Source organism: Vulpes vulpes, chromosome 7 (assembly GCF_048418805.1).
Source record: "Vulpes vulpes isolate BD-2025 chromosome 7, VulVul3, whole genome shotgun sequence".
NCBI lineage: Eukaryota > Metazoa > Chordata > Mammalia > Carnivora > Canidae > Vulpes > Vulpes vulpes.
This window is the reverse complement of record NC_132786.1, coordinates 8,620,647-8,638,713: the sequence shown is the minus strand read 5'-3', so window position 1 is coordinate 8,638,713 and position 18,067 is coordinate 8,620,647. Positions and strand designations below refer to the sequence as shown.

General features: G+C 35.1%; 1 protein-coding gene across 3 annotated transcripts in view; it reads right to left on the bottom strand.

Annotated features, from left to right (window-relative positions):
- The window catches only part of BRAF (B-Raf proto-oncogene, serine/threonine kinase), a 177,857-nt gene that overhangs the window by 45,567 nt on the left and 114,223 nt on the right, over nucleotides 1-18,067 (bottom strand). For 2 of the 3 annotated variants that reach the window (XM_025982226.2, XM_025982227.2), the window contains exons 6-9: nucleotides 16,147-16,295; nucleotides 15,082-15,201; nucleotides 9,800-9,959; nucleotides 2,604-2,640 (exon numbers count right to left, since the gene is read on the bottom strand). In XM_025982226.2, the coding sequence (XP_025838011.1) occupies nucleotides 2,604-2,640; nucleotides 9,800-9,959; nucleotides 15,082-15,201; nucleotides 16,147-16,295 (466 nt within the window). Of the gene's footprint in view, nucleotides 1-1,120; nucleotides 1,241-2,603; nucleotides 2,641-9,799; nucleotides 9,960-15,081; nucleotides 15,202-16,146; nucleotides 16,296-18,067 lie in introns of all 3 variants that reach the window. The other variant, XM_072762861.1, reaches the window with a different exon arrangement.

The window sequence follows — 18,067 nt, the reverse complement described above, 5'->3', positions numbered from 1 at the left end:
AGTATATTACACGTGTCATCATGTAGAATTTCCATGATCCAACATGCAATTTTCGAAAAGAAAATGGTAACTGGAATGTTTGTAACTAGAGCATAATCCATTTCTGATGATAACTTTCAACATTCTAAAGCCTGAACTGCTTGCTCAGGCTTCATAATCCTGAGGACTGCACTGTACTACTTAACTTCAGTTACATTACTCAGCACCATAGGACTTCTAGCCCATTTTATGGATTTTACGAGAAACAGCCTGGCTGAGAGAGCAAAAATCTGAAACACCACCACTACATTCAGAATAAGTAACAGTCACTAGCAAAACCCAGTAAATCCAATTCTTTAAATCTTTAAAAATCAGTTTAACTACTAATTAAAGTAAGGCAAGATAAAACGGGAGGGTGAAATTATACTATTAGCTTTCCCCTTGTATTAGGGCATAATTGAGAGTGTCAATCCTCAAATTTTCTAAAGTGTGCTGAAGGACCCCAAATATATTATAAGCCTTTTTTAAGGCTCCCTAACTTTGATATAATATAAAATGTACATGTCCTACATTTAAAAAAACAACACTGCTATTATAGAAAAATAAAGCCAAAAGTCTAGCAAAATCTCGTAATTGTGATTTCCATTTTTAGTTTTTTAAAACCACACAAATTGGTAATAAATATTAATAGTCATGAAGGCTACCACCTAAATGGTGGTATTAAATAAAATAAAATTTATTAAAATAAAAGTAATGCAGATTGAAAGACAACTCCCCCTCTCTCTCTCTCTCTCTCTCTCTCTATATATATATATATATATATATATATAAAGTTTATTGCCACCCACTGAGTTTAAGAAGTTATCAAGACCAAAAAGTAAGTCACATAACAAAAAACAAGATGGACATCTTAGCTCGGAATTTTCTTGCTTTTAAAAGTTTACAACAGGATAGCATACAGAAAGCTTGTGGTAGTATGTGTGAGAAGCACATTCAGAGCATTCCAGCCAGGCCAAGCAGAAATTTAGTACTGAAAACTCTCACACTTACAAACACACACTGTGAGGGTGAGGCACAAACAGTATCTGTAGTTTATATTTAGTTTGCTTTGGGTAAAAACAAGAAAGAAGAGCCCAACTACCTCTGAACACTGGGCCAGGCTCAAAATCAAACACTATTTCACTGGGGACAGAATGTAGGAGGGGACTGGGAGTCCGGGATTGGCATTTCCGAAGACAGCGCATCAGGTGGTTCAAAGGGGCTGTTAGAAGAGAAAGAGAGGGGCAGGCAAACACAGGAAGACAGACACACAGAAGAACTGAAAGAAACCATGGGAGTAAATGAGCTGAAGCCTGCTTCACAAAATCATTCTGGAGGTCTAAAAAATTCTGCTTGTTTTCATAAAATCCAAATGACTTTTATAAAGTGACTCATAAAAAGGACAAGATATGCCATTTGATTTTTGGGACTAAGCAGGCAGTTTTTATGACTAAGTTAACTCTGTGATGCTAACATGACGGCAACATTTAAATGCTGGATGTACTGGGCAAAATCATCAAAAGCCACAGTTATTAAGACATAAGAAAGTCAAACTGGCAGCAACATTAATTGGCAGGTTTATGGAATAACAAATGGAAAAAAACCACAACTTTTTAAACTACATGCTACTGTGAATACTAAATCCAATATATAAGGTAGGGTTATCATTCTGGCAGGTTCACAAGTATACAGAAACATAACAAAAGACAGTTTTTACAATGTTTTTCAATATAAAATATCTTTAAGTCTGGGCTTAGATATTTTAAAGATAAAGCAGGTCACAGTGAAGAGACTAACTCTCAATAAGATAAATGGGTTTTGCATGTCTTCCTTATTAGACAGAAGACAGCTTAAAAAGTAAGCATGGAAGACCATCTGGAAGGAATATTCAAGATAGTTTCAAATATCATTTCTGGGGAAACATTATATAGGGGTAATCTTACTTTAAAAGTACTTTCTTAAGCAATGCTTTATGTCCCCAATTTTCACAGAGTGCTAGAGTGAATATCTGATAAAAATTCTGTAAGAAATTTCAACTCAATTTTTCATTTACTTATTTAATTTACTGGACTATTAAGAGGACATAAAGGCTTTCTATTAGGGTCCATTCCAAATCCTTCTAGAAAGCCAATTCTAACAAACTGAAAATTTGTGACAGGCAATCTAAGGGATTCTCCCTAAGAATGATTTAGGAAAATCAGGATTTAACTGATTCTAAGCACAATCATTAAATATTACTGGTACTGTGAAGACTCCTGGATTTAGCGTCTTGAGTTGTGGAGACAGGAATCTATAAAGCATGTAAAATAATTCAGGCTCTCTCTTTGATGATAGCAGCATTTTAAAATTATATAGTACAGGTAAGACTCCCTTTTATATCCTTTTTCTCTATTCATCTTATAAATCAATTAAAATTTTATTAGACATAAATGATAAATAATAAGAAAACCAAAAAATATTTGGGGCTTTTCTCTACGCATTTTTCTCTGTGTCTGTGTTTCATGAAAGAAGCAAATATAAAGGAGACAAGCAGCAAAGCAAATGCATTTTTCTGAGTTTTTTTTTAAATTGAAATCACTACTTACCTCCATCACTACGAAACCCTTGGTCTCTAATCAAGTCCTACAAACAAACAGGAATGGATGTTTATTCAAAGCATATGGTAAGAAAGTAATAACAACACTCAACTTTTCACTAGACATTAACAGAAAGGTTAATTCAAAATACCTATCTAGGTAGGGCAGCCAGGGTGGTTCAGCGGTTTAGTACCGCCTTCAGCCCAGGGCCTGCTGGAGACCCGGGATCTAGTCCCACACTGGGCTCCCTGCATGGAGCCTGCTTCTCCCTCTGCCTGTGTCTCTGCCTCTCTCTCTCTGTTTCTCTCATGAATAAATAAAAAAAAATCTTATAACAAAAAACAAAATACCTGTCTAATGATGATTTCACATTTTTATCATGTTTACCAGCATGATAAAACATGCTAAACATGTTAAACATGTTAAAATAAACATTTTGAAGCACTTGCCAACCTAATCCTATATTGAAGAGATTATTAGTCCTGATCAAATATTGAAATTCCTATCAGCCCATTCAAAACCAATGGCTGCACCAATTCTTAAAAAACAAAAATTCTGGCACATATTAAGAGCCATAAAATGTTCATACCCTTCGATCCTATAATTCCACTTCTGGGAATTATTCCTAAGGAAATAATTCAGAAGAAAAAAGTGATATGCACAAAGATGTCCAGTGCAGCATTATCCATCATACTAACAATTATTTCCCTATTATAGACCAATTGACATTTGGGTTAAGTAAATTATGGTGCATCAATTTAATAAGTATTATTCAGCTACTGAAATAGCTAGGAAGCTTGTATTGGGAAACATATTTACAGTATGATAAAAAATAAAATTAAATGTACATTGATTACAATTATAAAAATACAGATGTATAAGGAATCACTAGAAGCAAAATCAAAATGGCTCAAACAAGAGTTTTGTTAAAATCTACCTTTATGATTCTTTTTACAATAGATAATATTGGGGAGTGGGGAGGGAAAAGTCTACTGGCAATAAGGCAATTTGGACCTTAATAGGTAGATCTTAGGTTTTTATCCAGTTTAACTTAGGTATAAGGGACTGAATGGCCACAAATGTCTCTAAACAGACTCAAAGGCTCTTTCTAAATATGTAACTTTTCTTTTATAGGCTAAGACCCAGAGTAAATTTTTTACAGATGATTTCTATCATGTTTAATGTATTATATAAAGCCTTCAACAGAATAACCAATAAATACTCTTAATATCTAGCAAACAAGGTGCTAGGTATTAGGGGTTGTGTGACTACCAATAAATATAAAATCCTGGTGGTATCACTAACTTTCTGTATTCTTGAGAGCTTTCTTTTTCTTTTTCTTTTTCTTTTTTTTAAGATTTTATTTATTTATTCATGAGAAACACAGAGAGAGAGAGAGAGGCAGAAACACAGACAGAGGGAGAAGCAGGCTCCATGCAGGGAGCCTGACGCAGGACTAACTCCTGGGTCTCTAGAACCACGCCCTGGGCAGAAGGCAGCGCCAAACCACTGAGCCACCAGGGCTGCCCAAAAGCTTTTAATCTAATTGGAAGACATGCACATACGGAAATTAAATGATACAAGAAAAATAGCTTAAGAAAACAATAAAAGAGGTACCAAAGATGCTTAGTTAACTGCCAAATAAATAGTATGTGTGAAAAGATTCTTAGTGCTACACAAGTTCAAAGGATAAATAACTTTAAGACCTGATCATAGGTAAAGCATTTCAAGAGATGAGCTATAAGTTGGGGCTTAAGGGATAGACAGGAATGCAGGGGGAAGAGGGAAGCAAAGGACATTTTGAACAGAAAGAAAAAGACAAAGGCAGAAAGGCCACATCCCTTTCCGTTTCGCTGCACCAAACTTGTGACTCCCCATAACCAGGGATCAGCCAATTTTGGCTTTCTCCACTCTTATTTGGCTTTCTCCACTCTTACTGCACCACATACTTCCAGTTTTCAATCCGTTCTTTTTTTTTTTTTTAAGATTTTTTATTTATTCACGAGAGACATAAAGAGAGAGGCAGAGACACAGGCAGAGGAAGAAGCAGGATCCATGCAGGAAGCCTGATGTGGGACTCGATCCCAGAACTCAAGGATCACGCCCTGAGCCGAAGCAGATGCTCAACCACTGAGTCATCCAGGCGTCCCTCAATCCATTCTTAAAGCTCTTTGACATTCTTATTTATTCTAGGTTAAAGAAGATCTTCTATTATTCTAATACTAGCTACTTCAAACTCTTCCTCATCTCCTGTAGTTCCTTTCTTACTTGTATCTCTTCCATTTAGCATGAAAGAGAAAACAGAAGCCATCAAAAAAATTCTGTTCTGTCCTTATACCTATATTTGCACAGTAATGTTAACTATAAATTCTGAATTCTTACTATGTGCAAGGCATAATAATCATTCTTAATCCACTGTAAGAGGTAGATACTACTAGCTTCAAGGTTAAGTTATGTGCCCTAGATTATAGAGCCTGTAAAGAGCTGCAGAGCTCTAGCTATGCCCACTTTTAATATAGCCTCTGAGGAACATTGTTTCCACGATAAGGGAACTTTACTATATCACTTATTCCCTATCTTGTTATTTTCAACCTCTCTTCAACTTGTTTTTTTCCCTCAAGTTACAAATATGCTGAAGACTCTCACATTAAAAACTGTCCCTCAACTCTGCTTTAATCTATAGCACCTTCATTATTCCTTTACAGCCAAGCTTCTCAAAACTGACACTTAACCCACATCTTCACCTGCCTTGCTCTCCTCCACCAGCCCTCTAAAACAGGTCTTAATGAAGTTACAATGACAAAATGACATAGTCCAATAGTCATTTTCAGTCCTTATCATTGGAATCTCACTGGCAACTGACATCAACTACTTCAGCATTCCTGAAGTCCCTTTTCTCCTGTTGGCTTCTGCAACACTACTTTCTCTTACTTAGCTGAAATTAGACTTAGGAAGAGGAGACCACAAAAGAGACAGAACAACAGTCTCTGCCTCAATGTTAATAATATTCAATGGGGCTGCATATTCTACCCTCTCGGCAATTTACACAAACTCTTTGAGTAGTATCATTTACATACAGATTTTAACTGACAAATATGATAATTACTCCAAAAGCTGTATGTCTATTCAAGGTTATATAAGATATTCAACTGCTACTGGACCTCTAAACCAGTAAAGTCCCTCAGATATCTTAATGTCAGTATGGTCAAAATAATAGTTACCAGTTTCATTTTTATAAGTACTGTTCTTCCACTGGTACTTCCTATCCTAACGACTGGAATGGATACTATCTATACACCCAAGCCAGAGAAATCTGGGCATTATATTCTACCCCTCATTTCTTTCACCTCTTTCATCTATGACTCTACAGAACATAGAAGAAATAAGCAAGAAAGGGCAGATTTTACACCCCATTTCAATCATTTATCAGTAGTGTGATCTCAGAAAGTTTCTTAACGTCCTCAAAATCTAATTTTCTCAATAGTAAAATAAGAATAAAAATAGTACTAACCCATGACTGTTTATGGGGACAGAGTAAGAAAATTTATGTAAAGCTCTTCGTACAGTACTTCTCATAGAGTAAGCATTTATAAACAGTAGCCATTTTCAGTATCATTCCTAACAGTCTTGCCTACAAATCTCTCATTAATTCAAAAGATTCTTCCAGAACATAGAGCTGACCACTTTATCTACCACTTAAAAATTTTCAAACTCCCGACTACCAGGTCTTACAGAGACCTTAAAGCAGATACAGGTAGGGTGTATGCGGGCAGAGTACGGACTCTACCTATCTAGTTTTGTCTTCTACCATTTCCTACCCTTCTCCTGAGCCCTAAACTCCTACAATATCAACTATTAATTACATCCAATGTAAAGGTACTTCCATACTTCTGCATATACTATTTCCTTAACAAATGTCTTTTCTTCCTAAAACCCTCACCAAGTGTGCTCAATCAACTCCTACACATTCATCTTTTATAATATGACTTAAATATTGTCCTTTCTCTATTAAGTATTCCTATATAGAACAAGGTAAAAGTTTTTTACCCTCTTTTATAAATTACCACTATATATTTTTGTGTCTATTTATTTATATGTCTAATTCATCCATTAAACTCTGACCTCTTTTAGGCCAAAGATCATATACTAATTTACCCTTAATTTTCAATTATGTCATAATGCCTATTCCAGTGTCAATATTGCCATATCAAAAAAAAAAAAGTAAAAAAAATCTTGTTTACTAAAATAATAAATAAGTAATTATTGGAGGGAGCTGAATGAAATGACTGAAATTGAATGAATATGCTGAAGAATTTATATATTATCTTATAATCAGTGGGAAGTCCATGAAATTTTTGGAACAAGGAACAGATGATGACAGAGGACAGTACCATAAAGAATGGAAATGGAGGGCAGCCCTGGTGGCGCAGGGGTTTAGTGCCGCCTGCAGCCCAGGGCGTGATCCTGGAGTCCCAGGATCGAGTCCCATGTCAGGCTCCCTGCATGGAGCCTGCTTCTCCCTCTGCCTGTGTCTCTGCCTCTCTCTCTCTCTTTCTCTCTCTGCATCTCTATGAATAAATAAAATCTTAAAAAAAAAAAAAAAAGAATGGATAGAGAAACCAATGGCAGGAAATATATTTAGGAAATTAATGTAATAAGTAATTCAAGGGAAGAAATATGGGCCCAGAGGGTAGAAATAATAAGGACAAATTGGAGATGAGTTATCAAAAGAAAGAACTGATACCCTTTGACTATCTGGTTAAAAAACGAGGACAAAATGGCAAAATATAAAAATGACACTCCACATATTCAAGCCTCATAAAACAAGAGAACATTGGTAACACTGAGAGGAAAAGTCTAGAGGGATATAGTCTAAAAGGATGTTAGTACTGAAAGTAACACAGCTACAATTTTGAACATAATGAGAATAGATCTAACTCAGAAGTAAGATTTGATTTCTTATTTCACAATCTCATTATTCCCATATTTCCCTCTTCTACTTTTCTCTTCCTTTGTATTCAGGTCTGTTAGCTAGAGGAAAAACTTACTAGTTTCAAGCCCTTCAGTGGAGTTTCTCTCTGTCTCTGCCCAGTTCCCTGCCCATCCTCTCCCCCTTTCTCTTAAATAAATAAATAAATAAACAAACAAACAAATAAATAAATCTTTATAAAAATTTTAGAGGGCTTCATCAGTTCCCTGAAGGTACTCTATCAATCCTTTGATACTCAAGTCATTTTCATTTGGAGAGCCTATTATATTGTCATCTCTATGGATCTTTTCTATTGTTAATTAGACTAATTTAATTCTACTGTATTCCTTTTTTTCAATGGCTTTTTACAATTTTAGTAGTTCTCCAAAGTCCCTTTTCATCTTCATAAAAGCCTTAAAATCTCTTCTTTCTTTCTTTCTTCTTTTTGCCAGACTTGCAATCAATCTGCATTATGTTTTCATTGAAATGTTGGATAATGATGTATGGAGGTTGGAATGCAAACTGGTATTAGATGGGGAGGAATGTTTGTATGGGGACTAACATTAGTCTGTTAATAAGTGAACATTTATTTTCCTGTTAGTACAATTTTTGCTTCTCTAACTCAACCTTATAACTATGAGGACTCACATAAGGAATGCTCATATAATGAGAAGAATTCCTATCTTCTAACACACAAATAACCACCTCACTAATTCTAGTACCCTGCTTCTTTGGGGAAACAGTTTGAACTTCCATTTTATTTTTATTTTATTTTAATTAATTAATTGATTGATTTTAACTCCTTAATATAATTACTTTCCAAGGCAAACAAGCTTGGTGAGTTTCCTGTTTTGTTGCTTATTACAGAGATTAAGGATAACCTATACTCTTTATTTGAAAGCACAAATTCTGGGAGTAGGACACATAATTCTAGATAGGGATTCCTAGCCCACCACAGCTCAGGTAGCAGAGCACATTATTCTCTTCTGTAGTTCAATTACCAGATTATTTTGTAAATAAAGTTTTACGGAAATAAAGCCACATCCATTTGTTTATACTGTGTTCTCTCTGGCTGCCTTCACACTACAATGACAAAATTCAATAGCTGTCATTAGAGGTCATATGACCCATAAGCCTAAAATATCCTATCTGGCCCTTCAAGTTTGTGATCTTTGGTCTATAATATGGGAAATTTCCTGTTTCTTCTTCTAACCCGTTTACTGAAACAAATATTCTTTGATGACCAACTATGTATTTCATTCTAAGATAGGTACCAAGTGAACTAATGTTAGGAATGGTTTCTGCTGGGGATCCCTGGGTAGCTCAGCAGTTTAGCGCCTGCCTTTGGCCAAGGCCATGATCCTAGAGTCCCGGGATCGAGTCCCACATCAGGCTCCCTGCATGGAGCCTGCTTCTCCCTCTGCCTGTGTCTCTGCCTCTGTCTCTCATGAATAAATAAATAAAATCTTAAAAAAAAAAAAAAAAAAGGAATGGTTTCTGCTGCCAAGAAGATCTAATTGAAGAAGCAACACTAAGGTACATAATTAAGTTACAGTGTGCAAAATAAACTGAAAAAGTAAAAACATCAAGAGTGACCAGCCAGGAGGTGGCTAAAATAATTGAAGAGATGAGATTACAATACAGGATGATTATATAAGATACATTTTTTTAAATGAATAAAACTTAATGAGAAACTTTACAAAAAAGAATATACAAAAATTCATGATATGTAGAAAGATGGAATACAGTGTTATAGTCGAAAAAGTAAGGAAGGTAAAAGGTAGTTTTGCATGTCTTGTATAAATGATTGGTTGTTAAGAGTTATTTAGCTCAAAGTTCTACTTTTAGAAATCTAGATAAAGATTGAAAATCTTCTACTTTTTGAAATCTAGATAAAGATTTAAAATCTTTAAAGATAAAGATTGAAAACCTGCAACTGTATTCTTATTTACTATAAAATGGCCAACGGATTATCTGTTAAATAAACGAACATAAGACTTTTGCAGAAAAAATGTCGTAAGGAAAAATATCAGAACAACTTCACAATTTGGCACCAGTTAAGTATTTAATACCAGAAGAGATGATGACCAAGCTTTTCTGATCAGTAATTCAGGAAAAGTCTATCACTAATAATAGCTACGATACACAATTCTGATCTGTATTACAGATGTAGCAGAAAAATAAATACACTCAATTTTTTTTTTTTTTTTTAGTTCTAATAATGCTGGATGCTTACATCAATGTTGACAGGTTCTATTGTGTTTATATGCACATTTGGAGCTGATGAGGACCGGTCTCGTTGTCCAAACTGATTTCGATGATCTTCATCTGCTGGTCGGAAAGGCTGTGGAATTGGAATGGATTTTGAAGGAGACGGACTGGTCAGAATTGGGGGCCTGGAAAAATCAAGTCATTGAAAGATAAGATTCAGGGCAACTTTATATAGATAATAACATTTAAAAAAGGATGATATAAAGATTTCCTTATAAAACATTAAAAACCCAGGAGTAACTGCGCTTAACAAACACTTAGTTTTTTAAGCGTTCCAAAAAATCTTTATAGTGTCAATCTCTCATATTCAAAAATGTTTACCATGTCCAATAATTAAGCAACACAAGACAATCATATATTAAGCATTAAAGTAAATCTTTTTAAAAATTGCTTTTTGAGGAACGCCTGGGTGGCTCAGCAGTTGAGTGTCTGCCTTCGGCTTAGGTCGTGATCCCAGAGTCCCGGGATCAAGTCCTGCATCAGGCACCCTGCAGGGAGCCTGCTTCTCCCTCTGCCTATGTCTCTGCCTCTCTGTGTGTCTCTCATGAATAAATAAATAAATAAAAATTTAAAAAATATATATTGCTTTTTGATAAGATCATCAAAAGGTGACAGAATGATCTATTTTGGTACTGTAGATAAATAACAGATTCTATGATGTCTCACTGCACTGAAATGAACCGAGAACTCACAGAATACAATAAAGTTCTGCGAAAAGATTGTAAACCTCTGTGAGTCTAATGCCCTTAGAAAGGATATCCAAGGGAAGTGCGAAGGGAGTATCACGTAATAGAGGAAGTATGGTTGTCTTGGTGAGCTCCATCAAGACCAATGAATGACACAGTGCTAACAGCCTCTCTAAAGAGACAGGTTATCATTCTACTCCATTTTATGCAAACTCTGTAATAATCTGTATTATTTAGTGGCTATTAAGACATACGCAGAAAGACAATTGTGGAGGGAATAAAAAGACATTTTGGGAGGGGACAGAGTTTAGAAAGGAATGGGAAGTAAATATAGTACAAAAAGGAATAGATGGAGGTTTGAAGAGCCAAAGAAGCCAAATAGTGACAAAAGGCTTTTTTTTTTTTTTTTCTAAAGGTTCTGCATAAAGCATGTTAACAAAATCTGAACCAGACCGGTTTATAGTTTTACTCTTTGAAGCATGCTCTAAACGGTAGGGAAAGAAATTTTGAGCTCATTTGTTCATATTAATGGAGTGCACTTAGAACTGAAATAAAAACAATACTATGTACTTTAAAAACTTAGTATCATACAATGAGAATTACAGGCTAAAACGGATGGACCTGGCCTTTAGAAAAATTACCACACTCCACTTGTTCTTTTTATTCTATTAATTATTGAAAAAATTTTAGTTTGTCAAAGACCTATCTTTATTTTTGCTTTAGGCAGCCAATATATGCCTTTTGCTAAGGGATTCTGGGAACAGGTAAAAGAATGAAAAAATTACAAAAAAATATTGTTTTAAAGATTTTATTTATTCATGAGAGAAACAGAGAAGGGGGGGCAGAGACACAGAAAGAGGGAGAAGCAGGCTCCATGCAGGAAGCCCGATGTGGGACTTGATCCTGGGTCTCCAGGATCACGCCCTGGGCTGAAGACAGGTTGTAAACCACTGAGCCACCTGGGCTGCCTGACAAAATTGGTTTTTAAAAAAAGTTTTGGAAAATACATCTACTTTTAAAAAACTATAGGCTGATTTAAAGTCTCAAGTCAATAGCGTGATTTGAGTTAGGACTTAGAAGTGGAAAAAGCTTGAATTAACTAGTTGTATAGGGCAGTCTAATAAACATAATCGGTCTAGTATAAGAGAGAGCAAGTCATTTTTGAAAGTTACTGAATTGGACTATGATTGCAAAATGTAGTTTACAACAAAGCAGAACGTATATATTCAAAGGGCATTGGTCTAGAAGGAGGAAAAACAAAAACTGGGATTTGATATGATAAATTTTATTACCTAAAGAAATGAATGGATATTTAAGAAGTGAGGTTACACAAAATCAGAAAGACTGTATTTGGCAGTTGGTATCTACCATTACCCAGTAGAAGGCATCTGTTGGCCCATAAAGTCAATTTACCTAGACTTGACAGCAAGTATGTAACTTTGGAGAAAACTTTAAGTAATTATATCCTGGTGTCATAAAACATCTGAGTAATGTCCTAATCCCATGCTTAACAAAAGCAATCTTGAGATCCCTGGGTGGCGCAGTGGTTTGGCGCCTGCCTTTGGCCCAGGGCGCGATCCTGGAGACCCGGGATCGAATCCCACGTCAGGCTCCCGGTGCAGGGAGCCTGCTTCTCCCTCTGCCTGTGTCTCTGCCTCTCTCTCTCTCTCTGTGACTATCATTAAAAAAAAAAAAAAAAAATTAAAAAAATTAAAAAAAACAAAAACAAAAAAGCAATCTTTAGCTTATAATTTGGTTTCTCATAAATATCTTCTACAAGTAGACTGAGTGCTGGCCCATCCAACATAAGAACTTTGGTCTACAATAACAGCTCTATTTCTCTTGGAAATTAATTACCTGGAGTTCTGATTCAGTCTTTTCTAATTCTGGTCACTGTAAATTAGTGTATCTCTAATAACTCTCATCATTTCTAGGGAATGATAAAATTCAGTTTCCATACTGGGATGTATTTACCTGGACCAAGGCAGTTTATACCCTGTGAAGTATGTTGGGAGCCAGCAAACTGGGTTTCTCCTGATGATACCTCTACTTATCTTGCTGCAAACCTCTTTAAAACAGTATTAGATTAAAAATAAAAAGAATTTTACCTCTAATACCCTTTGGCAAATTCCTAGTTAGTTTAGATATAATTTTTAACCTAGAATACTAAAAGGTTTTTTTTTTTTTTTTTAATTTATTCATGAGAGACACACAGAGAGAGGCAGAGACATAGGCAGAGAAAGAAATAGGCTCTCTACAGGGAGCCTGATGTGGGACTTGATCCCAGGACCACAGGATCATGCCCTGGGCCAAAGGCACATGCTCAATCATTGAGACATCCAGGTGCCTCTAGAATATTAAAAGTTTTTTTAAAGAATATTGAGTTTGAAGCAAAGTGACTACTTCTGTTCAGCAGTATGGAAATTTTAAAATGTTGACTTTTCAGACATTCATACATTCCACAGCATTTTTAAAAAGCAGAAAAGGAGGTACCTCTAACTTTTGTTTGAAAATTAGTCAATGTATCACTTCCCCAATATGTCTTGGTTACATTCATTATTATATGCATTTCATGACCACTGTAATTGTCATAAGGACTATTAACAAAATGCAAAGAAATAGCAGTATAGAATAAGACTGGCTTCCATCTTTTCATAGGCACATATAGACACATGACATAAAAGCATAAGGAAAACAAAAGTTTGAACATCTTTCTTAACATTTGCTCAAGACCAGAATGTATACTTCAGTTTAGTTATAAATAAAATACTCATGGCATAGGCAAATGGTTTTGCAATTTTAAGACAGCATCCCTTCAGTGGAAGGTAACTGTCCTGGATCATTACCATTATAAACCTTCAGAGAGACCAAGTTAATTTCATTGTGGTGTTCTGTAACTCTGCTCACAGAATTGGGACCTGCCATTAGAAAGGCATCATGGTCTACAGAACCTGTCAGGAGTAAATGCCATAGCCAAAAGATTAATTAAAAATCAAAACAAACAATTACAAGACTTTGAGCGCCTGCCTAAGAACGACCTAGGTGCATAAAACTAACAATAAAGACAGCAGGAATAAAAGGATTCCACCAGAGCAGGTAACTATTACAACCTGACCACTGCAGCCCCCACCCCAAATTTAATGGTTCCATTTTCTAGTGTTCCAAAGTAGATAAAAACAGCTAGTCCTTAATACAAATCTTTTCTAGATTTTGTAGCCTATGAGACCTCTAGAAAGGTTGGTTTTGTAAAATTCGACGTCTTGGAATTATCCATTTTTTTTCCTGTCTCTAGGTGGAAAAGATAACATTACATTGTGAAAAGAGGAAGGAAGTAGAGTTCAAACTGACAATAAATATTTCTGTTCTTAACTAATTATCTCTGGAATATTATAGAATAGAATGCCATGTGAGGACATTTTTTTTTTTTAAACCACATGCTTCCAAATACAGCTTAATTTATTCTGCCTCAAATCCAAAAGGGAAAGAGTATGTAGACCTATGTAAGAAATTCTCCAAAACACTAATATCTGTTAAACTCATCATCTTTTTTTCCCTACTATGAAGCTTGAATATATGATGCCTTTGGATCATCTTTAAAGTCAGTTTTCTCCTTTATCCTCCACAACTAATTAACACTATAAATATTTTCTTTACACTTTATATATACCCATCCCTCCTCCACACTGCTACCATCCCAGTTCAAGTCTTTATTGCCTCTCATGGTCTTCACTATGAACAGCATCTGAATTGGCCTTCTTCACTCTAGATATTTGTCCATTAATCTATCTGTATATCACCGGTGAGTGCTTCTTTCTTCAAAACCACTTTTCACCAGATTAGTCCTCTGCTCAAAAACTTTTACTCCCCCCACCTCTATTAAGTCTAAATTCCAACTTGAAACCCAACACTTTTCATAATCTGGTCTCATACGTGCTACGTCTCAACTTAGATTAGCCTCTATTCACTCACCACCTCTCAACTCTACCATTCCATTCCCTTTGTTTATGCTATTTCTCCCCTACCATCCCATCATTCATCACCATGCTTTTTATTCCCTGGGCTCATTAAAATTCTGAATTCTTGAAGGTCCAGTTCAAATCTTCATTAAATGTTATTAACTACTCTCACTATTCCCCGTCTATAGTAAACATGATACTATTTATGTCCTCACATTGTTTAAAATACCATGTCAGAATTTGCAAACTAATTATACACTATTTTTAAAATGTTTGCCATTGTCTCATGGGTTAATGCTACTTTTCTAAATAGGAATCATAAACTTTTATATTTGACATTACCTAATACAGTGATGAGCACAAGCCAGGGATTCTAAATGATATTACTTGACTTTTTTTAAGACTGGTCCAGAAGCAGTCTATGTTAGTTTTAATCTTAGGTATCTTACCAAATGGATGTACGTATTTGCCTATGGGATAAGTTACCCAAAGAAAAATCCTTAATTCAATAATCCAAGTGTTGGAAAGGTTTATAATTAACCAACAAATCCAAAAGAAACCAGCTCAAATAGCATTGTCATTGAACAGCAGGAGTCAAATCATACCCAGGAGAATCGGAGGGGGGAGCAGAAGGGGATGATCCAGATGTAAGGGCAGTCTCTGCTATGGAGGCCTCCTCCTGTGGTATTGGGTGGTGTTCAAAGAACTTGGAGACAAACAGCAAACTGTGAGGCAAAAACAAAAACAAAACAAAACAAACCTAACTTGTGCAAAACCCAGAAGCTGCATACACCAGAATACATATAGAGTTAAAAGAAATATTTGAGATCAAATTCCACTTTCAGAAATGATTGTTAAATTCAATTAGTTGTATTTTTGCCTAAAGGCTTATTTTTTTAAAATCACATTGTACTTTTAGAGGCAAGCTCATAATCTAAAACTAATTCTCTATACAGCAAATTTCTACATATTAGAGGGGGTAAATCATGCTTTATGGTTACGGAATTAGAAGAAAATTTATCTACCATCTCAGTTAGATGACATCATTATAATATACTTCATAGAGTTAAATTCTCTTTGCTCAAGTGATCAAGAAAAGTTTTAAGACCTTAATAGCAGCAGCAGCAGCAGCAGCAACAACAACAAAAGATTACAAAAGACTCAGTCTTAACTCTTAGAGAAACTCTGGCATAAAGCAAATAGAAATTTTAGAAAGAGATACATTGGGCACAAAGATTTAATATCTTACTTTTAAATAAACTGGGCAGGGAAGGTTGAAGGAGAGAGAAAGAGAGAGAGAGAACATATATAATTTATAAAATAGTGACAGAACCAGAATCCCTGATCTGTGATCCAAAAATATAATGGTTAACTTAATTAAAATCACACCCATTCTCCTCCCAAAACCATCTAAAAATGATGTCTATGGGCAAGGGATCTTTATTAATTAAAAGAGGATATAAGACATAAATGAAATATATAGCTGAATCAGAATTACAGTTTGGGAGAGTAGTACTGGCTATACTACACAGTATTCTCTAGCCATCCTTTCTAAATTCTCTGTAATTCTACTGGACAGAAAATTCCCAGACCCTAAGATATGCTAGTTTTACATCAAGAAAAGTAAAATGTAGACAGAAAGGAGATTTTTTTTTTTTTTGATTACTTACTCAAGTTGGTCATAATTAACACACATCAGTGGAACCTCTGTACTACAACGCTGGTGAAATTTATAACCACATGTTTGACAGCGAAAACCCTGGAAAAGCAGCTTTCGACAAAAGTCACAAAATGCTAAGGTGAAAAAAGTTTTCCGTACCTGCAAAGTATAAAACATCATAGAGAATTTCAAAAACTTGCAAGAATCTTTTTAGAAATCAACTTATTTACTCTCCTGCTTAAAATAACAAATCTTTAATTATGTTCATATCACAAGAACCGTTTTACACACTAAGATACTAATATGAAAACCAGGGGGTTCGAGACAATAGACTATATGTTTTTATATCCCACCTAATATACGATTAAAAAAGAAGTAAAAAAAGATGGGAAGTTAATAAAAAACTGGAAACTATTTTCAAGCTTGATTCCATGAAAGTTAAAGAGATGATAAACAGAAGGAGGGAATAGGAGTGAGCGGAAGGTAAGGGCACACTTTAACAACTGCACAAGGAAAGGAGTTAAGAAATGCTTACTGGTATTGACAGAACAAGAAACAATGGTATATTATTTAAAGTTACAAAGGTATCCAATACAGGAACCTGCCCAAAAAACAAACCAACAACAACAAAAAAAGCCCCAAAAATCACCTGAAGGAGGGGAAGGAGGAAGAAGAAAGATTGTAATGCTACAAATGAGCTAATTTCCTTTGGTAACAGAAGTTACCAAATGGTAAATGGTAACAGCAGTTGATAAAGCAAGGAACTGTACCTTAAAGTTACTATTTGGTAATAATGAGATAATCACCAAAGAGCTTTAAAACAGAAATTAATTAGGATAAGGGACAGGAAAATCAATAAGAACACCTTTTACGAATTATCAGTTTGTTAGAGGATGCAAACATCTAAATTTGTGGACATTCCTCTACAAGAAACTTAAAAGGCACCATGGAAGAACCCTAGGTCAGAAGGCAAATGATCTACTCAGGGGTTACACTGGGGAAAAAAAAAAAAACATAAACATGTTAGGGAGGCTCCATCGTGGTAACTACTGAAGCCAGAAATTATTTTTAGAGTATTTGTTTTGAATAAGCAGAAAACATAAGAAAAATACCAAAATGTTAACAGCGGCTATTTCAGAGTGGTTAGGGCACAGGTGACTCTATTTTGTCCTTTGTCTTTGCTGTGTATATTCTCAATTCACTTCTGTTTCCCAGACAGTTTAAATCATGAACAATAGTAAGAAATACACGTTATATGATGACCGAGAACATACCTATATTCATTTAACAGTACCCCGACTATAATGTACACCAGGACTTTCTATTATATGCCATTGCTCTCATGATTCGTTAGGTTGATTTCAATGGCCACAACTTACCAAACTCTTTACAATAAACATGCATTTAACAGGATAAAAAGTTATTTAAAAATAACGTCTCATCAAGAAAATGGTATCTTGGCACATCATGCTTTCTAGCTTTTTGAGAACATTCAGGTAATTTTTAAAAGTGGCTCTTGTTTTCTTCACCTTTTGGTTTATGTATCACTTTCTAGAGGACATAAAAGCCAAATTCCTTGTTTTTTAGCTTTGTGGCTTTTCCGTTTGTCTTTGGACATACAAGATAGTAGAGTAATTTAACATTTATGTGGCCGTTATTTGCCAAAGCAAGCGTTTTTTACATTTCTCAGAGAATCTCAGAAAATAGAGCACAGAAAAATACAAAACATGTTCACAAGAATCAGCATTTATCATCACTTGATTCTCTTTGCTAACTAACCCTTTCTCACTCACCTAATAATCTGCTGAGTTTCATGAAGCTCTAATTTCTCTTTTCATTCATCTACTCACTTGCAGTCTTTCTTCCTGCTACCCACTTCTAAAACTCTACGTACCAGACTGTGTATGTAAAGGAGGAAAAAAACAAAACAA